At 40.2% G+C, this 24572-nt stretch overlaps 1 protein-coding gene across 1 annotated transcript in view; it reads left to right on the top strand.

The window, feature by feature from the left end:
• Positions 1-24359, top strand: part of CD109 (CD109 molecule) — a 124413-nt gene extending 100054 nt beyond the window's left edge. Inside the window, exons 30-33 of the mRNA XM_037894336.2 lie at positions 7443-7585; positions 12966-13122; positions 13542-13644; positions 18741-24359. Coding sequence (XP_037750264.1) covers positions 7443-7585; positions 12966-13122; positions 13542-13644; positions 18741-18946 — 609 coding nt within the window. The 3' untranslated portion in view covers positions 18947-24359. The remainder of the gene's footprint in view (positions 1-7442; positions 7586-12965; positions 13123-13541; positions 13645-18740) is intronic.
• The last annotated feature ends 213 nt before the right edge of the window (positions 24360-24572 follow it).

Genomic DNA, 24572 nt, shown 5'->3' on the forward strand with positions numbered 1-24572 from the left:
TGTTAATAGGAAATTTCATAAAACTAGATCAATAAGAAGAAGAATCTTGTATTTATATGAGAAGAGACAAGGCAGGTGAGGTAATACTTGTCTCTCTCATCAACAGAAGTTGGTTCTATAAAAGATATTACTTCACCCACCTTGTCTCTCTCATATCCTGGGACCATATGACTGCACAAAACAAGATTGCACACAACTTGTATTTGTATAGCACCTTAAATGAATTCCAAGGCACTCTACTAATTGCCAAAATGATGTGGGTCAAATTCTGTGCAGACTTTTCCCCTGCACAATCACTGAAGCCAGTGTGATAGGTTGTAAATCGGTGCATAACATGGGTACACTCTTAGTAATGTATAGATTACCTTTCCCACTTCTGAACTGTCACAGTTGTTTAAATACTGTTTAGGGCAGAAAGGGAAGAAGGCCAAGTTCTCTTTAGCAGGATTTAGCTGTTTTGTGGTACTCTGACATCACAAAGAGGCCAGAATCTGCTTGCAATCTGCCAGTAGGGAATGCTTTGCACCAACCACCCGTACCCCAGTATAAGGGAAATATGGGGGATGTTACCAGATGTGCCCGTTACTTTGGGGTATGCTCATTTATTAGGATTACTCTTGGGGGGGGGCGTTCTGTAATTCTATTAATGTACTGCTTATGTCACTTGTGTGTTCATATGGAGCTCATCTCCTTCCTTCTGCAAGTCCCCTCCCAATGGAGCTATCCTGCAATTCCTAGGTTCCCCAGGACTGGGTTCCTCCAGCCCTAGAACTAGATGAACACACACACACACACACACACACACACACACTAAGAAGCAAGTCTGAGCAGACCGGGTCACACACACACACACACACACACACTAAGAAGCAAGTCTGAGCAGACCGGGTCACACACACACACACACACACACACACACACACACACACACACACACACACACACACACACACACACACACTAAGAAGCTAGTCTGAGCAGACCGGGTCAATCAGGACTCTCAAGCTGATCCCTTCATATGTCCATATGTCCCTGTACTCAATGGGCTGGGTTAAGCAGCACCTTCAAGCTGTCACCCTTATATGTGCCCCTGGTCTCAATAGGCTGGGCTGAGCAGCACTTTCAGCTGCCCCCCTCTGATGTGCCACAGGTTTAACACGTCCCTATCCCACTTTCATGTTACAATTGTACTGGTATTAACCCACTTGATGAGTAAACCCCACAGTATTTTTGGGCACTACAGGGATCTTTAGCCTAGGTAAAAGAAGCGTTGCTGCAGAGCAAATGGGGGAAGCTAAAAACACAAAAGAGTAAAGTTCAGAGAGAGTGAGAGAGAAGCAACCAGCTTAACCATAAAAGTTAGTTATTGAATGATAGTGATAACTACACAAGGAGAGCCTAAACCAACAAAACATACATTATTAAAGGTTAATACCTGAGGTAGAAAGGAAAACAGAGAGAGAGAAAGAAGGGGATCTCACCATTCCCTGAAGCTTGAACTGGTCGGGGTTCCCAGGTGATGGTGGTAACTCAGGGCCTGAGGGCAGGAGACAGGCAGAGCCTGTCTGATGCTTAGATCTAAGCATCAGAACACTTACTTGGGCATAGGTAGGGGTTTTTGTAGAGAAAATACAATGGTTCAAGGGAGAACACTAGATTTGTTTATGGGTAAACTGATGACTTAGGGGTTTTCTTTAGGCTAGACAATAGGAGCTGATCACTCTTGCTTATGGGTGGTGTTTTCTTCTAGGGAGCTCACAGTGCAATTAGGCTGCTTCAGTATTTTGGATATCAATCAAGGATTTATTACTAGAATTGGTCTGATAATTTCTGAGCTGGGTATGTACAGGCGTAGGTTCATTAACATCTGGAGCAGAGATTCCCATGATGCAGTGCCTCCCTGCTTTTCTGATCTCAGAGTTTAGTGTGGTTCTCTGTTCTCCATTCTGTATGCAAATTGAGATGTCTCCCTGTCCCATCTTTCATGCAGATGAGGCTAGGGGAGTTGTCTCTGTTTTCCATTCTGTATGCTAATGGAGATGTCTTAATCTTGTCACCCTTGTCAGGAGGGGTCTAGGTGTGTCTCCCAATGCCCTTCGCTGCTCTCTGCAAGCCTTTTCTCTGATCGGTTTTGGTTCAAGAAGAGACAGATGGTGGTGGTGGTGGGGAGGTGTCTTTCATGAATCAGACAGGCTAGATACTGTGTCCTGGTTCCCCAAAAACACAGAGCTGACTGATGTCAGGGAGGAGGAGGGAAAGAAAAGAAGTGAAAGAAGTATAGCAGAACTTCACTTTCCCACACCTCTGCTGGGATCCAGAGGACCTTATGGTATGAATTCAGGCAGCCCTAACTTAATTTTTGTCTGCTGTGTCTCAAACTAGGGCTGGCACTGATTGGTCCTCAGAGGGACCAGTAACTGGCTCCCTTACGCTTCTCAGTTTCCTAGCTTGCAGAGCTCAGCTGCTGAAGGGAATCTTGTTCATTATGTTCAGTGAAATTTCAGAGGCAATTTATGTAGGGAAAAGTAGGAATATAGGAATTGCCATTCTGAATCAGGCCTCCCGTCCATCTAGTCCAATATCCTATATGACAGTAGTCACTGCGAGATGCTTCAGAGGAAGAAGCAAGAAACCCTGTAGTAGACAGTATGGAAAAGCTAGATCTTATCTAGCATGGGGATTAAGCTCATTCTTCTTTATTTAAAAATATAGATCACTGTATATCTGGTAGTTATAGGCTGTTTTACCACAATGCTTTAAAAGGCTCCCACCATTACTATGCCTACTCAGGGAAAATAGAGCTTAATCTATCCTTGCCATAAGTTTTAAGTCAGCAAAATTCCAATTCCAGTTTCTTATAATCTGTTTGATCTTCTCTTCGATGTCCTGACACATCTAGGAGACCAGGAAAGAGAACTGAGAGCTTGTTCTTTAAATATACATATGGATAAATGACATTCACAAAGAAATTTGCATGACTGGACATTACCAATGAACAGCAATTAAAGGTATATACGTTGTTCATTCAGCATCAAGCTGCAATGCCTGCAGACTCATAAATCATCAGTCTTTTTTATGCATTGACGTAAATGCTAGTTGTGTTTACAACAAAGTTCCAATATGTTAGAGAATAATTTTAGATTCCACACAGTGGGCCAAGATGAGAATGAATATCTCAGTGGGGCAACATTTGCTCATCCATCATATCAAAAGGGCTGGGGGAGGGGAACTTAGCAGGGATGGTTTCCAAAAGCAATCATACTACTTAACCTTCACCATTAATGAGAAGTACTGTATAATATACATTTTTAATAGACTACCACGAGACCTAAGGTTCAAAAACCAAACAGATGTACAAAGGTCTACATTGCTGGATCCAGTTCATCTGCTTCATCTAGATCAGGGATTCTCAACCTTTTTCTTTCTCAGGCCCCCCCAACATGATATAAAAACTCCACGGCCCACCTGTGCCACAACAACTGGTTTTCTGCATGTAAAAGCCAGCGCCAGCGTTAGGAGGTAGCAAGCAGGGCAATTGCCCGGGGCCCCAAGCCACAGGATTCCCACGAAGCTAAGTTGCCCAGGCTTTGGCTTCAGCCCCAGGTGATGGGGCTCAGGGCCTGGGCTTCAGCCCCATGTGGTGGGACTTTAGCTTTCTGCCCTGGGCCCCAGTGAGTCTAACTCTGGCCCTGCTTGGCGGACCCCCTGAAACCTGCTCATGGCTCCCCAGGGGGCCCTGGATCCCTGGTTGAGAACCACTGATCTAAATCAGCCTTAGGTTGTATTTCTTCTTGTAGCTTAGAGACAGAGATGCCACAATTTTATCCTTATCTTCTTGCAGCTTGGCAGAGCAAAGACAAGGCATTGGAGTAAGGCATTTCATCCAATAAAACTATTCCTAGGCGGGACCACCTCTTTCCTCCTGCTTTCCTTGGTGGGGCTGCTTTTCAGGAAGGAGCTCTGATATTGTTCAAATCAGATTTCACTTTTCCCCAGCTGCAAGCAGGATCTGGATCTTGTCTGCTAAATCAGATAGCATATGACAGCATGATTGTATTTCTTCAGCTGGGTTCCACTGTCCTACACCTTATCTGAGTGCAGTAGTCAGACACTCTATTCCGCGGATCTGACTTTACCTCCAGATGTAGCATGTCACACACTGATTCATTTAAATACCAGAAAGTCCCATACCATCTCCTGTTGGGATCTCAAGGACTGGCCATTATTGGAAGAGCTTTAGTTCTCCACAAGATAGATTCTTAGAAAAACCTGTGTAATTCTTGATGACTCTGCTTGACACTTTATAACCTTCTCTGACATTGGTCTCAGTGGGCTGTAAATGAGTTTCAGCTGCCTCTACTCCAGACCCTCTAGGTTGCCATGAAAATTGCAGAGGCCAACATTTTTCTTGTAGTCTCTTGGTCTTGCAGTTGATAAACTTGCACAGCAAGCTATTGCCCTGGCTTGGAGAGGAGCAGGATTAGTCCATCCCTATAATTTGAAAAGGAAGGTAGCTCTGTCCTGGTTTGGGCAGACGGTGTACGTGTCCTAAAGAAATCTATCTTTCCTCTCCTTAAGCCTTTTGGACAAAGGGCCAGATCCCCAGTTGATGTAAATCAGCCTATCTCCATTGAAATGGAGCCACAGCGATTTACACCAGCTGAGGATCTGGGCTGAGATGTGCATTTTTCCAACATGTTTTCACCAAGGATAATAATTAAAAGAGAGAAAATGCTGCAAATATTTCCTTCAACAAATGACCTCAGCCAAATACATGTTTGTTATGGTGATAGTTTAAGAATAAGAAAGGGAGAGGAAGTTGTCCTTGGCTGTATGGAGACCTTCAAAATAACTCACATATTTTTGGACGTGATACCATTGAAGTTATTTTCTTAAAGTTCTTTTGGATGCAAAATATTAAATTTCAATTTCCTCTCCCTGCCCCTCTCTGGTATTCCCCTGTGTTATAAGAAGAGTGGACAAGTCTGCCCTTAACTGATTCTCTGCTACTTAGTTAGGCTGCACCAAGGAAGGTGGCTTCAGTAAACCTTTTTATATTAAGAACTGTTTCCATTCCTGTGCGAACCTCCCCTCACCCATGAGAAGGGAGGAAGGGAAAGTCAGACCTTAGCAGCAGTAACTCATTCCAGTAAAATGTTTGCTAATTGACCTGTTCAGTATGTTGCTTCAGATGTCCATGTGCTGGTGGTAAATTCTCATGAATTTGTTTTTCCTGGCAAAAGCTAAAACAACATTGTTCCTGTGATGACAAATTGCTGTGTGGGTTCCAGCTTGATTATACCAAACTTACGACATGTCTCCAATAAACTGACCACTCTGTCCTCTGTGTTATTCCTGAACTTGTTCAGTTGCCTCGGGATACGTTGTTGTTCAAGATAAGTGTTCATTTCAGAGCCAGTGGTGTTTTGCCATCTTTGTGGTGTCTTTATTGAATCATCTCTGTACTTGAGTGCTAAATTCAGAGGTGCTATACAGAGTGACAGGAGTAAACATCTGTAAGTTGGAGTACATGGTGTAACATACAAGAAGGGGTCAGAAGATAGAGCAGGAAAAGCAGCTCACAGAAAATTAAAGGCCCCTCTATTTGTGCTGACTTACTTGTACCACGCTTTGTGGTACCTTTGAATTTAGACTAACATCTTTTCTTTCATTGTCTGGCATCATGCTAAATGATTGTATGGCAATGGAGTACAATTTCCTACATCCTCTCCTATTGTACTGTTGTAGTGATGGATATAGTGATGTTGGTAGTTAGTTGTATTTGAAAAGATGAACCAACTCTGCTATTTTCATATAATAAGCAGAAAGTAAAGTTCTTTTTGCTGTTCCCAGAGATTTATCTAGAAGGCTAAGAAGACAGGGAGAGAGTATCGGTTTGTATATGCAAACTATCTAAAAGGAAGGTGGGGTATAATCACAAGTCTTTCCTTTTGTTGGGTATAATCACAAATCTGTCAAACCAATGTTTATTAGCACTTAATAGTAAAAGTTTTCTCACCATCTTGTAGTTGTTTTTGTTGTTCTAGGAATTTCAAAGTTGAGCTTTTCATTGTACCAAGTGCTTTTCTCCCTGAGGTGCTGAATTATAAACTCTTCCTCTGGTCCCTTTCCAGATACCTTGTCCTGCCAACCATGCTGGTGTACTGTGTTTCGGTGGGAAGATATTGCCATTATAAATCAATATCACATGGCAAGGTTCTCAGTCTTAAGGCATCTGACATTTATGTCTAACTCTCAGCAACTTCTAAATGCTTTGTGTCTGGCATGTTTCGTTCTCTACGCCACACCAGTCACTTCCCTTCCTTGGTGAATGTTCTCTAATGACTGTCACATGAAAGTGCTCATGGTCATTTAATCCTGACCTCAGCATCTTTGGTTTGGCTGTTCACATTTATACTTTCCTAATATGTTGTGATAATCAGATCATCACCTGATTAGTCAGACCTTCCTGAAGAAATTCTTGGTGTACAACCCTTCTCCAGCTGTTTCAAGCTGCTGATGCACATCTCCTACACTAAATACATGAGGAATCCTCTGCAGTGGTGTCCAGTGTATGGGCTTCTTTTATATGTATACCACTGTCCTCTGCTAGACACACTGTCACATTTCCTTGTGTAGCTCACCTGGCAGAGGCCTGCATTTGTTGAACTGGCAGGTGAAAGCTCAGTTACTGATATTTCTGATTTGTGTTTAGCTGATGACTGTCATGGTGTCTTTTTATTAGTGAACTAGCTGATGTGATAAATTGGTCCTTATTAAGGTTTAAATAAATATATCTCTCTATTACACTGAGCCTAGAGTAAAATGCTAACCATCATCTATTTTGAATGTAGAATTGCTATAATATATCACACATAGGATCAAGGTAAATTCCGTAAATAAAACTACTTTGTGAGTAAAAATTCCTATTTGCTCTCCTTCCATATTCCCAGGTATGTGGCTGTTTTTCCTTTCTAACTCTGTTAGTGTCATTGTTCAGAGTTTTCTTTCATTGCATTTCAGAATTGACAGGAAATATCTGCAGCAGTGCATGTTATCAAATGGTAGAAGCTAGTTAGAAAATTCCTGTATTTTATGGAACTCACACATTTTCCTCAGTCAGGCCCTGCTAAGGTCTTAGTGGATGGTACTGTATCATAAGACAACCAGAGTGTTGCACTTGTAGCTTTCTGACACTTCCTGTATTCCTCTGAATATCACATACTGATCTGTCAACAAAAAGTATTCAGTGGCTACTGATGGCTGACACTGGACCACAAACAGAGAATTTTGAGAATCCAGATTTTAGACAATCACTACACTTAATATGATCTGTTCTCTAGAGTTTTACCATTATAGACTTTGAGATTAAGCCAACCGTCTTATTGAACTCATTTTTGCTGTACAGACTTCATCTATGTTTTGTGTTTGTACTCCCATAGCTCAACATTATTTACAATGTGAAACATTCAGTCATTGGTAGAAGGCGCAGATCTGTCCAAAGTCAAGAAGCTTTTGACTTAGATGTTGTCGTAAAAGATGACAAAAATGACATAAACCATTTTACCGTAAATGTATGTACAAGGTAAGTAACTCATTTGGTGCTTCCGCTGCTTCTCTTGATCTGTACGGTATTGATACTATTTAAGAGGAGTGAAGTACTGTATGTATTTTTTAATGCCTGTGATTTAGATTTATATCTACTACAGAACAAATTAATGACTTCATAGAAGAGACCAATTATTAAATTCAGAAGCAAATATTTAAACGAACAAAGAGATATCTTATTAGATCTGAACAGATTATTAATTAACATAATTATAAAAAACAAAGCTGCCATTTGTCATCTCATTTTTTCGAAGTATGAGGGTTTCATAAAGGTTAGAGATATATGGAAGTGTTTATATGCATAATAATATCATTTGAAGTTTCAAAGGATTCTGGTTATCTGTGGTGCTCAGCGATAGAAGATCTGCAGGTTTTATCTCCGAGCAATTTGTGAATAAGTAGAGCTGATGCAGAACATTTTTGACGGAATGAAATTTTGTCACAATATGCTGTTTTGTTGAAACTGAAACATTTTGTGGCGATTGGTTTTGAGAAAAACTTCGTTAGGTGTGGGGAGAACAAGGCTGTCATATTCTGTAGCCTGGTATGTCTGAGACCCAAGTTCAAGTCCCTGCTCTGCCTGATTCAGAGTGATCTGCAATGAAAAACCTGTCTGCTCTGAGTCAGACAGAGCAAGGACTTAAACCCAGGTCTCCCACATCACAGGCCAGTGCCCTAAGTACCAGGCTGCAGAGCATGACTGACACACACACAGCCCCCTGCCATTTCCCATATTGAAAAGTGCTCTGGTTTCTGTGTGAAAATGGACATTGTTCTTGCAAAAACAATCAAAAGGTTTTGTTTTCATTCCAACGCGGAACAAAGGGTACCAGTTGTGAACAGTGTTTTTTGTGATGTGAATACATGTCCACTAGAAGTGGACTGAGATCATCAAAATCACTTCCTGTAAGCCACTGAACAGCCATAGGATATTATTAGCTTTTATATTTGGGTTAGCAGTGAACAGGTGGCATAGAACCGCCATATCTCATTAGTTACCTCTGAGTCATCCAGTCAGACAAGAGAACTGTGTTCTTAATTCCTTTGCTGGCTTTCTTTGTTACTTGGCATGACACTGAATATATATATTAAAGGGAAGCATTTAAAGAAAACATCTTTCTGTAGCAGTTTTCTCATTAGACACATCCTGTTGTGGTTAAAGAGCTCCGGATACTTCACAGAAAACCCTGAAGGACATTGTGCTTGTATATTATATATTTACATTTTTCCCTTCTTTCTGTGCTTTACTACCAAGGACACTGGGAGAAAAACAATCTTTAAGCGTTTATCTGTTCCTGTTGAATATTTCCTCCCTTGAAATTGCAGCTCCCTTGTGACATTATAATCATTTCCATGCAAACGTGACCTTTGCAAACCATCACATTGTTCACGCTGCTTATTTTTTATACCCCTTCTCTGTACACCCTTTGTATGTTATTTATTTTAACTGTAAACTCTTCAGGACAATGTCTGTGTGTTACTCTGTTTGTACAGTGCCTAGCACAATGGGGCCCTGATCACAGTTGGAACTTCTTGCTTCATCATAATACAAATAATAATACGTGTGTGTGTGTGTGTGTGTGTGTATGTATGTGTGTGTATATATATATATATATATAGCCAGATATGAGGTCAGTGCATAGAAGATTGACTTCATTGGGTAATAACCAACAGGAGCGTATAAAATCTTGAAACAAAAGTCCTGATTACATGTATATGTCTCTGGTAATAACCCCAGTGATACAGGAGGGGGTCAGGGACACTGCAGTGTATAAGCAGAGCTGTCTGTAAACAGAATGTTTTTCAAAGTTTTCTGTGAAGTGAACTCCAGCACAAATTGTAGGCACTTCAGCGACATATTCTATGCTAAGTTACACCACGGGCTTGGGGGTAATCTTAGCTGGATGTCCCCGTTTTCTTTCCCTGGCTGAGATATCTGATTCAGAGCTTTTGACCAATGATACAGCCTGGAAGGACCCCATCTCTCTCCTCTTCTGGGATGCTGAAAGGCACTGCCACTTTTGACATCTTTCTTTGTGCAGCCACTTCAGAATGGTACGTGGTCATTCAGGACCAATCTCCATCAGTCTGGAGCCTAAGGTGGTCCACATGAGTCCTGATGATTCTGTGCCAATGCACCTTGGGCAGGATTTGACCCTTAGAGTAACAGATATGTGCCTGGATCTGATAATCAGATGGTTTTTCTCTGATTAATGGGACACGGTTCATGCCATGTGTACTGAATGCCTAAATAATTTTACTGTTAGTCATTTTGGAATCCATATAACATGATGTGATTTTCCATTTCAGCATAATCTAGAAATCATAGCAAGATGCAGGTTGTTAGTTCAGGAGAATTCTCAAACCAGTCCACAGCTTAGGTAGTTATGGGTGTGCATCTTTGGTCAATGGCTGCAAACAGCTCAAAGTTTTTTCCAATACCAGCCAGCAGAAATTCTGTATTTCTTCAGCCAGCTCTTGAGCTGACTTTGGCCAAAAGCACTAGGTTAACAGAATAACATCTGCCCACCATGTGTCATCTGCATGCTGTTGACCTTTGAGCCTGTGATGTCTCACAAAATCTCCTAGTGGAAACTGTGCCAGGCTGACAATATCCTGCAACCTCCTGGATGAACCTTACAGAATTAAGATACATTTTATTGAATTAAGTTAAACCTTATTGAATTAGGTTCAAAAATTTTGGGGCCTATTTTACTCAAAATGCTACTGTGTCTGTTATTGTGGCACTGTATATAACTCCTCAAGGAGGAGAGAGATGCTAATGTAATTCTTTCAGTTATCAGACTCTTTGAAGCTACCTTCTGGAGAGGTGCCCAAATATTCATTCAAACTAGATTTCCCAGGGACCAAGAGACAAAGAAAAGATTTTTGGATAAATAGCCTGGTTTTACACAGGCTCATTGCCTTCTTCCTGATCCAGCAAACAGACAGGACCCGTGGTCCATAGAGGGCCCCAATCCTTAGGGAATGGTTGGCAGGACTGGGCCCACTGAGGCTCCATAAGACTGGGTGCTTGTTCAGAGCTGAAGCTGAGATGAACTGGTAACACAAGGAAACCCTGCAGGTGGGGTGTTGAAGGACTGCTCCTGCCAGAGCCCATGTTAGTGCTGGGGTGATCTCTGGTAAACTTTATTAGCATGCGTGTAGATTCTTTCATGGTTTGTAATATTTTTTTCTGTGTAGTCCTTCGACCTTAAGAATAAAATAGGCTGCATAGAAAAAGCTGTGTGGTAAATATAACTATGGGCAGTCCCACTGTTAACCATCCCTGAATAGACAGCAAGCAGGCCTGCTTGGGCCGCCTGCCTCTGCTGGGAATAACACAGTGATGGCAGGGAACTGTTCAGCCTGGAGATCCCCAGGTCCAAAAGGAAAGAGAACTGTGTCTCCATTCAAGAGGGGTGATGGAAGCCTGAGATTGGGTGCCCTTGTTGGACCATAGAAGGGGAATGCAGGTGCAGCTGCCCTGAACTGTGACAGCGGCGTGATGGATTTTTGGTTAGAAAACTTGCAGGATTGGTAGAGGAGCATGTGCTGTTGTTGCTAATTCTGGATGGCCTTGCCTCTGCATGCAGTGGGATTTCTGCTGTCTCTAAGGAATAGGAAGGCATGCTCCATTGGCTCTACTCACTCTGCCCTCTGTGCTTACTGGCTACATATGCTTGATGTTGTGCTCATTTGCTGCCCTCTGCTGCATGGTGCAGAGGGGAGTTACAGCTCCTAGACTGCTGGAGGAATGATCACATAACCCAAAGTTCCAGCCCAGGTCTCCTTAATTCAGTTAAGAGACATGTTTTTCTTTTCACTTCTTTCCTTCTATCACTTGCCATTTTCTTAGCTGTGTATATGTGTGTGTGTGTGTTTTTAAGGGCCCATGTTACAGAGGAGACAATAGCTGGGACTATCCCCTGCCTCTCTCTGTTTTTTTGGAGGAAGGCACATGTGTAATTGTTAGGGGGTAGATCTGACTCACTTTTCTGGGGGGAGTACCAGGTTGTTTGGGTTGCCCATTGTTATTTTAGTGGTACCCAGGCTAGATAGATGGCTTGGATGTTTCTATATCCTCTCAGCTGTAATTGTAAACACAGACCTAATTACATCTAGTTCCAATTCAGTTATTTGTTTTCAATAGCAGCTACTTTGGCACAGTGCCTCATCCAACAGATGGTTTCATCTGTTTCTAATCTCATAAGCCAACCGAAGTCAGCAATGGTGCTGTATTTCTTTCAAAGTCCTATCTGTGTTCAATCAGCCATGCTGTCAGGCTTAATAGCATTGCTTTGTGAAAAGCAAGTCTTCCCCTTTTTTAAACCCATCCAAATCTACAAAGAAATAGTTTATTCAATTACTTTCAACTACTGTCAGGCATTCAAAATGCAGATTAGAGACATGTTCCATCCTCAATAACAATGGTGGTTTAGCCTCAGTGCCAAGGAAACAGCCTGTGCCACCTACTTTATTTAAAGAAGCAATCTTGGCTGGGCATGGAAGTGTTACATGTAGAAGAGAAAGCCATACATATATTTTGATAGTTTCATTGTGTACCACGGTATGTTACACTCCTGCTGTAGAGAAAAGTTTTCACCTCCACCATGTGATACTCAAACTGGCAGAAGATGCTATAATAAGCAATATTCAGGGGGAAATGGAAAAATTCAACTTGCTAAACTTTCTCGTTCCAAAACCAGATGGCTAATATGGAATGAACATTTTAAAATTGTATTGGTTGGAGAGGTAATCAAGTGGTTCCATTAAGTGAATTATGGACCCTTATTGGAGAAATAGGGAGCAAATTCAATAGACTCTTCAATCTATAAATTTACACAAAAATACCAGAAAATGGTAGCACCAAGTGATATAGTTTTAGAATCCCAGCAATGTACAATCTGGCTTTTCTTGTAGGCCTCCTTTAAAATTTGCAGATAATTATATTACTACTCTGCATTTTTGGGGCCCATGTCAACTGTTACTACAGCCAATGGCAAAACTCCTTTTGGCTTCAGTGGGATCAGAATTAGGCTCCTGCAAATGGTAAATAACTGCAATACTTTTCTTTGCTCAGAGGTTAATCTACTCCTTGGCCATGTGTTTGAGGTTGCTAGGGGGAATTGAGATATAAATGTTTGTCTAAATTGTTAATTTTCAGAGTATGTTAAATGATTCGCTTAAAACCTTAGAAATTCAACATCTGTCCTCAAACATATCATCTTTCCTTCATTTCCCAAATACTATACTTTCTATATTATAATGTGGAATGTAAATAGCAGAGCATTTCATTTTAATGTTAGAATATTTGATTTCTATTAAAAGTTTTCCTGTCTCCATTTTTTTAAAAGGTACTTGGGGTCCGGTGCATCTTCCAAGAGTGGTATGGCCCTCATGGAGGTTGATTTACTTAGTGGCTTCTCTGTATCACCAGATTTCATTTCATTAGATGATCCCGTTAAGAAGGTGGAAAAGGACAATGGGAAAGTCAACCTATACTTAGACTCTGTAAGTTGAAAAAACAAGAAAATCCATTTGTGATGGCAGGTGCTAAACTCAACTCACCAGCTATTTGATTTAAATTCAGAAGGACACCTTTATAAAAATCATAATTACATCTTTTGGGGAGTCAGTATGGCTAAACCATTACTCACAACACTGTTGTCAACGGGACTGCATGTGTAGGTAAGGACTACTTAGATCAGTATGGGTTTGCTGGATTGAGCCCTTAGTAAATTGTTTGCTTACTTAAATGATCTGTGATTTGGCTAAATTTCCACTAAAGAAATCAGTTTAATGACCTAAATTCAGACTCTGGTCTTTAGAGGTGAGTTTTTAGACCATTAGCCAACCATCTAGTCCCCATCCCTTCCCTCACAACACCCTATCTAGAATTCTCTGAATGTATTTTTTTTGTATTTTTCTAGCTAAATGAAACACAAGTTTGTGTGGATATTCCTGCTGTGAGAGACTTCAAAGTAGCAAATACTCAAAGTGCCTCCGTGACTATAGTGGATTACTATGAACCTAGTAAGTGTTAGTCATTCTTGATAGATCACTGTGATTCACAAGCTAAAATATGCAATTATTGTATTCATGAAAGCAGAGAAGATGTGAAGACCAGGAAAAGCCACTTGATACTTTACAAATGCTATAGGTTACTTTCCAGTTATCTGCAAATGTGTCAAGAGTTATAATGAATTTCTATTAACTCTTCTAGTCTTAATGGAGCAGTTCTCAGCTGGTGTAGATCAGCATAACCCTATTGAAGCCAATTTATACCATCTGAGAATCTGGCCTAGTGTGTTTCCAAAACTACCAAAATGAAGTATGAACGCTGGTGTGGTTCAGTTACCAAGTTAATGATTATCTTCAGGTGGCCCTTCCATCTGTTTCTTATTTAAATACAGAGTTCCTTAGAGGAGAGGGTGCCAGTATTTTGATTTCAATAGTTATGTAAAAAAGATGTACATGCAGAAATATTCCTCAGGTTCTGTTTTAGGTGTGGCATGTGTTTTGACGAAATTCAGCAATGAATAAAACTCTTGGGTAAAGTTGGAGGCTGTGGGGAATCATGTGGAGGGGTGAGGTGGGGGGTGGGGAGAAGAGCTTAAGATAGGCCAGAGAAAATAGCAGAGGGCTGGGTCCTCCTATTACAAACTGACCTAAACTTTAATAAAGATTTGGGTTGTACACAGTTTTTATTGTCCATCCCTTAGTAGACTCAGAGAAAATCCAAATACTCTATGGCAGAGTGTTCTTTTACAAAGTACTCTATCTGGATGGAGGTAATTAATTCAGCCTATATTAAATAAATATAATCAAATCCTAGGGATCAAAATTAAAATGAGGAAGTGGCAGAAGTAATTAATTTATCCTGGCAATCTAAAGAATGTTTAAGTCATAAGGTGTTAATTAACACACTGTAACAATTTGTACGTGACATGAATACATAACAGCTGGAACCTGTGGGCCAACTCCTGCAGTCCTTACTTTGGTGAAATTTCCATTAACCTTCAGGACTGACTGAGTTCTACAGAATTTAGCCTTTTATGTGTAACACTGATGATGAGCTAATCTCCAAAAATGACATAGTGAATGTTTAATATTTTTGAATTTACAGTGCATAAATAAATCGTAGACTTATAGAAATGTAGGGCTGAAAGAGAACTCAACAGGATGTCAAGTCCACTCTCCCACCCATGCTGGGAAAGGATTAAGTATGTCTAGATCATCCCTGACAGGTGTTTGTCTAACCTATTCTTAAACCCCTCCAATAACAGTGATTCCAAAACCTCTCTAGGTAACCTGTTTCAGTGCTTAACTATCCTTACAGTTAGAACGTTTTCCCTAATATCTAACCTAAATCTCTGTTGCTGCAAACTAAGCTGATTACTTCTTGTTCTACCCTTAGTGAACATGGAGAGCAATTGATCACTGTTCTCTTTAAAACAATCTTCTATATATTTGAATACTGTTATGTCCATCTCAGCTTTCTCTTCTGTAGACTAAACATACCCAATTCTTTCAACCTTTCCTCATAGGTCAGATTTTTCTAAAACTTTTATATTTTTGGTTGCTCTCCTCTGGACTCTCTCCAGTTTGTTCACATCTTTCTTAAAGTGTGGTGCGCAAAACTGGACACAGTATTCCAGCTGGGGACTCACCAGTGCTCAGTGGAACAATTACCTTCTGTGTCTTATGGATGTCACTCTTGTTAACACATCCCAGAATAACATTACCCTTTTTTGCCACACATCACACAGTTGACACATATTCAATTTGCGATCCACTATCACCTCCCTATCCTTTTCAGCAGAACTGCTGCCTAGCCAGTTATTCCTTATTTTATATTTGTGCATTTGATTTTCCTTCCTAAGTGCAATGCTTTGCACTTGTATTTACTGATTTCAGACAAATTCTACAATTTATGAAAATCATTTTGAATTCTAATCCTGTTCTCTAAAGTGTTGCAACCCCTCCCTTCTTGGTGTCATCTGCAAATTTCATGAGCATACTCTCCATTCTGTCCTCCGAGTTGTTAATGGAAATATTGCAGACCAGAGCCCTACAGGACCCCACTTGATATAACTTCCCAGTTAGACAGCATACCACTGATAATTGCTCTTTGAGTATGGTCTTTCAGCCAGCTGTGCGCCCACCTTATACTGATTTCATCTACACCATATTTTCCTAGGTTACTTATGTGAATGTCATGTGAGACTATGTCAAAAACCTTGCCAAAACCAAAATGTATCATGTCTACTGCTGCCCTCCTATTTGTTAACCCTGTCAAAGAAGGAAATTAGGTTGGTTTGCCAGGATTTGTTCTTGACAAGTCCATGTTGGCTATCACTTTGCTTATTATCCTCTAGGTTTGAACACATTGACTGTTTAACAAGGCATCACTTAGTGGCGTAAAAAGTGAAGGTGTAATTTACAATTACATCTTGTACTGTTGTATAAAAACTACAATATAAACCACAAATACTCCACAGTGTTAACCCTAAATAAAGAAAAAGATTGCTTTGCATATTATTCTAGAAGCAGGCCATTCATAGAGTCATAGAATCATAGAATATCAGGGTTGGAAGGGACCTCAGGAGGTCATCTAGTCCAACCCCCTGCTCAAAGCAGGACCAATCCCCAATTAAATCATCCCAGCCAGGGCTTTGTCAAGCCTGACCTTAAAAACTTCTAAGGAAGGAGATTCTACCACCTCCCTAGGTAACACATTCCAGTGTTTCACCACCCTCTTGGTGAAAAAGTTTTTCCTAATATCCAACCTAAACCTCCCCCACTGCAACTTGAGACCATGACTCCTTGTCCTGTCCTCTTCTACCACTGAGAATAGTCTAGAACCATCCTCTCTGGAACCATCTCTCAGGTAGTTGAAAGTAGCTATCAAATCCCCCCTCATTCTTCTCTTCTGCAGACTAAACAATCCCAGTTCCCTCAGCCTCTCCTCATAAGTCATGTGTTCCAGACCCCTAATCATTTTTGTTGCCCTTCGCTGGACTCTCTCCAATTTATCCACATCCTTCTTGTAGTGTGGGGCCCAAAACTGGACACAGTACTCCAGATGAGGCCTCACCAATGTCGAAAAGAGGGGAATGATCACGTCCCTCGATCTGCTGGCTATGCCCCTACTTATACATCCCAAAATGCCATTGGCCTTCTTGGCAACAAGGGCACACTGCTGACTCATATCCAGCTTCTCATCCACTGTCACCCCTAGGTCCTTTTCCGCAGAACTGCTGCCTAGCCATTCGGTCCCTAGTCTGTAGCGGTGCATTGGGTTCTTCCGTCCTAAGTGCAGGACCCTGCACTTATCCTTATTGAACCTCATCAGATTTCTTTTGGCCCAATCCTCCAATTTGTCTAGGTCCCTCTGTATCCTATCCCTGCCCTCCAGCGTATCTACCACTCCTCCTAGTTTAGTATCATCTGCAAATGTGCTGAGGGTGCAATCCACACCATCCTCCAGATCATTTATGAAGATATTGAACAAAACCGGCCCCAGGACCAACCCCTGGGGCACTCCACTTGATACCGGCTGCCAACTAGACATGGAGCCATTGATCACTACCCGTTGAGCCCGACAATCTAGCCAACTTTCTACCCACCTTATAGTGCATTCATCCAGCCCATACTTCTTTAACTTGCTGACAAGAATACTGTGGGAGACCGTGTCAAAAGCTTTGCTAAAGCATTCCGAGTGCTATGTAAGAAATCACCAATATAAATTAGTGAAGCAGCAATTTTGCCAGTGCATGTGATTACAGTCAAAGTAATATTGTCCATGATGTTCATTAATCAGGTATCATAGACAGTACAATAGCCTCTGTGCCAGGACTCTGGCAAGGGGTTTTGTGAATCTTTCCCCATGCTGTGTTAATAAGCAGAGTTCCATCCCATATGACATATGCCAGGTGCTTTAGTGCATTAAGTGCTCTGGAATTTTCTATCCTCACCCACAGTTGCTGAGAGAAAAACATTGAACGTGCACGTTGGTTGTAAGGGTGTGAGCAGAACCTTGTCTAATCTGATTAACTGTCTCTATGCCAGGGTTCTGATGAGGAGCTTGGAGAGCTCTTATCTCCTGGGTGTGTCAAGCAATGTTTTATCTACAGCTGGCCATGACATTACATTTCCTTTCTGCAAAATTTTTTTTTGAGGCTTTGAAAAAATTTCCACCCTGAATCGGGATGAAAAGACAAAACCATCGCATTTTTTGCAGACACGAAATCCTGCAGCATTTCATTTCAGAATTACTGAACCGTACAGCCGGTACGGTTTTCTGTCTCCAAGGCAAAATGTGCACCTCAGGCTCCCCGGGAGACCTGGCTCTGGTGGGCTTCAAAGGAGCCTGGGAACCCTGGCTCCCAAGCTCCCCATCACATGGGTTGCAGCCTGGCAGCCCAGCAGGAGAGCTGCCAAGGAGCCAGGGAGCTTGGGAGCTGGGGTCCCGGGGCTTCCAGGCTCCTGCTTGTGAGCTCAGTGGCCTGCTAGGTGGGTTGCCTAGGAATCAGCATGTTCTGGCAGAATGTTTCAGTGTTGACAAATTGGCATTTTCCAATGGAAGAATAGTCAGAAGATTTCCAATCAGCCCTAGTTTTCTCTGTGACTGTGGATACCTGAACATGTGCAATTCAAACTACCTTTTTGTAAGGGTTTGTGCAAGTACATTGCGAAAATTTCAGGGATGGCAGAAAGTGAACATAAAAAGGGGCAAAGATTCATGTCTAAATTTGAGCAAATACAAGGAATTTTTGCAGTATTTGCCCCAGTCTGCATTAGTGTTTGGTCCCTATGAAGTTAAATAATCTCTTTGCTATTATTGTTTGTAGCTGCAATATACAGCTGTAAGTTATTATTTTTTTCTGAAGCATTGGCCAACTGCTGGTGATGGATTTGAATTAAAAGCATTGTTTTCCTCTTGCATTCTAGATTCCACTAGAAGTCATAGCATTTCAGTGCCTTGGTTCATCCCAAGTATTTATTTTAAGAAAGAAACCTGAACAAAATATCTCAACCAGCTATGAAAATGCAGGCTAAATATTTGTTTGTTTGACAATGATTTCCATTAAGATCAGAAGCTGATGCTTACTAACCTATTTGGACAGGGAGAAGAGCAACGAGAAGCTACAATTCAGAAGTGATGCAAGGCTTGACATCTTGTGTCTTCTGTGAAAATGACTGCAGTCTTTGCAAAAGCGATACGGACTCCAATAATGGCTCTCCAGGAATGCACCAGCACTTTTCAGCGATTTCCCTGTTCTGCTTATTGTTTGTGATCCAGGCAGGCTTGCTACAGAGTTGGATGGTGTAAGAAGACACGTTTATGTAGCACTTCTGAGATTTCCATAAATCACCCAAAGAAAGTTTTATATTAATAAGAGCTGAAGCATCACCCAGAGATATCAGAGACTAGCCTCCCATTGTGTTCAGTAGAAGCAGGATTGGGCCCATAGGCTAACTCACTGGGTCAGAAAAATGTTGTGTGTTTCTACTGGACAAATTTAACAAATTCTTAAATGCTTTTTTTCATGCTGTAGTTATTTACATTTTCTAAAGAAACACAGAATTAGATTAAGTGAGAAAACAATTAAGACTAACTTTCTATTTTCTAAATGTTCTTTTTCTCCTTTCAGCATTATTTTTGTTTTGCTTACTGTTTTTGGACGGGTGTTAAACATTAAGGAATAATGTTAGTTTCTGGAATTATTCAGAAAAATTATCTACCCTTTGATTTGACTTTCAGTAAGCATAACTGTGGGTTTGTATCAGTACCCTGCTCAGTTCTGTTCTGCACACCTAAGGCTACTTAATACTGAACTCCATTGTACACGTTCATGATTGGACAATCGGAAAAGTAAATGGAGCTATCTACAAAGCCATTATGGGAGCCAGGAAATGATGCATTCACAAATGGCTGATAATCAAAAAACCATCAAATCTTTTTATCATGGCAAAGAAGAGAGCTTTTGCCAGTTTGTAAGTTACATATTTTTTAAAAATAAGCTATTCAAAGGTTTCAGACATTTTAAAAACTCTTTAAATTGAAAGAAGGCTTTGATTCTTACAGTGAAATTTGGCAAGCAGGGACTCTACCCCTGGGACTTTATTTCTGAATATCCTAAAAAATAATAATAATAATAATAATAATAAACACAACTTCCCTCCTCATAGTGAATGATCTAGCCATTGAACTCTGGGAAGTGGCAAAGAAATGTGATTGATACCCAGGTGCCGACTGGCAAACCTGTGGGTAGCAGCAGGAGTCCAGGATCAAAGTTGGCTTGACCCAGTTCTGGTGTCCTTGAGCCTTGTAGAAAAGCCACTCTGGAGGACCTGTTACAGGAAGCATTGGCCGACTGAACAAGGGTGCTCGGGCCTGTGTTCCTTATGTTAACAATACAGGCATCCTTAGCCAGCAACAGCTATGCAAAGAAACACCTGCTGCTGCACAGTTTTAGTATCTGATCCTGCAAACCATAACTCCCATTATTGATTGCAGGAAGGACTTGCAGGAATAGATTAAGTGGAGTGAGTGAGTGTGTGTGTGTGTATGCTTATCTTTAAGCATATAAGCCCATGCTTCAGTGCTTTACTAGATTGGGACTCCAGGGAGGGAGGGTAGGAGCTCCTTATTCCAGATTATGAACCTGCATTTAGGCCTAAATCTGCACTCCATACTCAGGTAGAATTCAATGTGTAGTCTTTGAAAGTTCTGCCAGAGTTGGACGATAGGATCCATTTCTGCTTTTGCTATGACCGCGAGCACCTGTTTGTTGGGTAGTTATGCCCCCATCCCATCCTTACCAAAATTGCCCATAGTATTTAATTTGACTGTTTTTTTTAAAGCAACCAAAATGATAACAGTTACTATAAATACAGAGCAACTGCAGTTGTGACAGAAATAGAGACAAGACAAAATTTTAAAGTTACGGCTATTATTTGCCCTTCATACACACTCTTGTGTATTAAGTCTCTCTGTGTGTAATTAATTGACAGAGTCATTTTGACTTTCTTGAGTTTTCATCCAACTTTGCTATTGCTTAAAATGTATATATTTTTGTAATATTTTTTAAAGAAAAGGGATTAGTTCAGAGCCGCATTGTGTAGAGGGATATAAGGATTTTCTGCACAGGGTGTTACCTGCTGAGAGTTTCTTTAAAATCAAAATGTAGCTTAGGAATATTCAAAAATTGCCTAAAGCATGTGTATGTGTATATATATATATAGAGAGAGAGAGTGTTAATTTTTAAAAATTTTTCATAAATGTGGGGTCTCATTTTGGGTCTGATCCAATGCTCACTGTAGTCAGTGTGTGCCTTCCCATTGATTTTGATGTGTGTTGTATCTGGGTCACTGAGTAATTGAATAGTATTTTATTCTGAGCTGGATTGTGTCTCACTTGTATCTTACCCATTGAAATCAATGAGGCTCCTTCTGAGTACAATACCATGCTCCTGAATAAAGGTCTGGAATCTGTGAGCAGTTCCATTGTTTTAGTGGGACCCAAAATTAATAGGAAATCAAGACCCCAGTATAAATATTCTTCCGCTTCCTATGCCTACCAAGTCCAGTTTATCAGTCAGCTCTTTGGTCCCAAGTATAGCGCATGGGCAGTAACAGATAGTGTATGCTGTGGAAGTTATTTTTTCACTTTGTATTGGAATATACTGACTCGGTGAACTTCAAGAACACTTCTTCTTTCACCTCACACTCTGGTTCTGGTGGGCAGCCATTGGGTCTGTTGGCATGTCATGTTCCTCAGATTTATTCTAAATTTCCAGAACACAGAGCCCGCTACTTTTGGCTTGCACTGTACATAAAGCTATCAAGAGGAAAATTGATATGTGGTTAATATTATGAGAAAGAGGCTTGTTTTCCAGTGGAAAAGTACTGGAGATGAACTACTACTTTCTATCAGTAGATGGTGGGGAAAAAACCCTGAATTTTTTGCAGTGAATCGTAGCTTCCCAAATACTCTCCAGAAACACAGGTTCAGATTGCTTTTGTCTAATTTTTTTGCAGTGTAACTTTTATTAGTGTTCACTTAACTTTGTTTTCTCAGAAACTACACATGTTTTAAACAGTTCTTGGCTGTCTAATGAACAACACTAAGAAGCATCAGTCATGCGCATCCTGTCATGAAAAGTGTCAGGATCAGTATATGAACAGTCCTTTTTTATGTACAGCAGGGACATCATTAAAAAAATCCAAATCTGTCTCCACACTAAAGAATATTGATGGGGCATGAACATGCACAGCATGTAACTTGCCATGTAAAACAGAATATTGACTCTGAGGGGTCTTTAATCTCTAAACTCCATTGACAAGAATGATGTCACCACATTGCTTTTTATTCATAGCTAATGCCTTTAGTTTTGTATCAGAGTCATGGGATAATTTTGTAAGTATTCTGATTTTGTATTTTATATTTGCAGTGGATGTATCTGAGGCAATCACAGTAGTGGACTCTCTTAAAGAGCACTGTTAAGACAATGCTTTTGAACAGGAGTCCTGTTGTGTGTTGTCTGACGGTTGCTGTGCGTTTGAAAAACATTGTGTGTTTCAGTATTCTTTGAAGCTCCCAGAAGTGACCATACAATGTATTTAAAACATTTGGGGTCAAATTCTACACTCACTTTCATCCATACAATCTCACTGTAAGCAATGAAGCTGCATGGTGATAGCTGAGGGAAGATTTTGGACCTATATGTTTAAAATTTTGTATGTATCTCATATAGAAGGCTTGTATATGTTGGATTATATCATTGTAGGGTAAACTGGGCAATGTTTCCCCTTAGCTGTGAGTACTTCATAATGACTATACATGGACTATGAAGTTTGCTCACGGGGGCAGTTCAGTTACTGCCAGCGTTCCCAGCCAGGACCCCCCTGCCACTACAGGGACTACAGTTTGTCAGACTTCGCCATACAAACATCGTGATACATCTTAGAGAGAGATCTAGCTGAAAGATCTCTTACAATTTTGAAAATCACCTATCATTGACTTCCAACGGGACTTGGGCTCCTAACTGACTTATGAAAATGGAGTTTATGCACCCTCAGTCATTTTTAGACACTTCAAAATTCTACTCCTGGAGCATGTTCCATAACCCATTGACCTGAATGGATTTAAATAGGTCCAGGGACTCTGTATGTGTATACGGTGTAACTGCAATACAGTGTAGGAAGAATAGTCTGTTAAGAATATGTAATATATTAATAGCTTTAATTTGCAGAATTTGTAAAATGAGAGCTAAATTTGAAAAGGGTTGACTGTATGAAAGACTAAAGTCACTAAGGTCATTGGCTACTTTGCTCCCTTTTCTATCTCAAACTCTGAGGAGAGAGGTCAAATTCACTCTTATTGTACTGTGCTTAATTTGGCCATCATAATAGTTTATCCTTTTCTAATGTGGCCATTACATTTTCTATAGATACTTTCTCCCTTTATACAGGGCACTGTTTATGTTTTTCTCCTGCCTGTTTTGGAACATGGTAGAAGAATATTATTAACTACAGCATTATGGAAAAGTACTATAGAATTTAAAAGAAAACAATGACCTTTGTATAATCATTTTGAAGCTATAGAATTTAATAGAGAATTATATCCCTATTAAAGAATTTATATAGGATGGTCCAAAAACATATGGAAAGGATTTTACTTGCTAGTCAATTGAATTCTGTAGATTTATATTTTCTATAGAAGCCTATTGTTTTAATCCATATTAAATTACATAGCACTTACCCATAGTCCTGCTTTCAAGGTTTTCAAGGACTATATGTTCCCAGTAATTTATGGATGTGAATACAACAGCAGTTATTGTCTACTTGATCCATTCTCTTGTTAGTTCCCCCTGGGTAAAAAAAGCTATTAGGCTCCATATGTTTGATTTCAACAGTACTTCTTAGAGCAAGTTTATTCCAATTTTGTATGCCATTTTGCAACATCATTGCACTACTATTTTATGCAATGAAGTCTGATAGCTTTAGTGTATCTGACCATTCCAAATATCTTATTCTTTCTTGTTGTCACTATTTGATTTCTGATGTGTAAAGTGTTAATTTGTAACTGTACTATATAGTACTATATGTGTATAACCAGAGATGCTGAATGAAGAATTCTCTTTAGCTTTACATAATGCATTTGTTTCTGTATTTCTTGGTAATTTCACAAAATCTTAATGAACAATGCTCAGCTCTCATGTCAGGCATTTTTTATGGATTAATTTTTATTGTGATTTTTAATATTTTAGGTGAGTTTGATGCTAATGTAAATAAGGAACTATAAAAGCACTGGCTAAAGAGCAGCATAGTATAGGCAGATGTACTATACATTTCTTCCCAGCTTTGCTACTGCACATCAGTCCTGGTCTATTGCATCTCAACTGATTAAGTATTGAGGCCATAGACAATTGTTCCAGAATTCTTGTTGCTTTGAGATATGGGCAAGTATCTGCTTTGATCTAGACTGAGGTCATGTGCATATTTTCACTTCTAGTCAAATCATAGATTTCTAAAAGAAAATCTTTGCTTTTTAAAACTATTGTGCAAAGACTGCGGCCAATTGGTTTTTGAAATGTATAAGTTCTTTATGGTGAATGTTATGGGATTAAATATAAACTAGTCTATGTAAGAATTTTAGAGATTAAAATTGCTTTATTTTTATTCAGATACAAATTATGATGCCCACTGGAAATTCTATTAAAGATTACATTAATTTGTGACAAGTTGTTTGCCTAGTTATTCTAACCAAAGAAATTCTGCTAGGGTGACATCATTCAACAATGATGTGATCATGCTCACACGGAAATTAGTGGGAGTGTTGCCATTGTCTTCAACAGAAACAGATCCATATGGAGTTCACTGCATGTGGGTCTAAGTGCTAATAATGAGCCCCATGAATGACACTGTTTCTTTGAGTAGGTGCAGGGATCTTC

This window comes from Chelonia mydas, chromosome 3 (assembly GCF_015237465.2).
Source record: "Chelonia mydas isolate rCheMyd1 chromosome 3, rCheMyd1.pri.v2, whole genome shotgun sequence".
Lineage (NCBI taxonomy): Eukaryota > Metazoa > Chordata > Testudines > Cheloniidae > Chelonia > Chelonia mydas.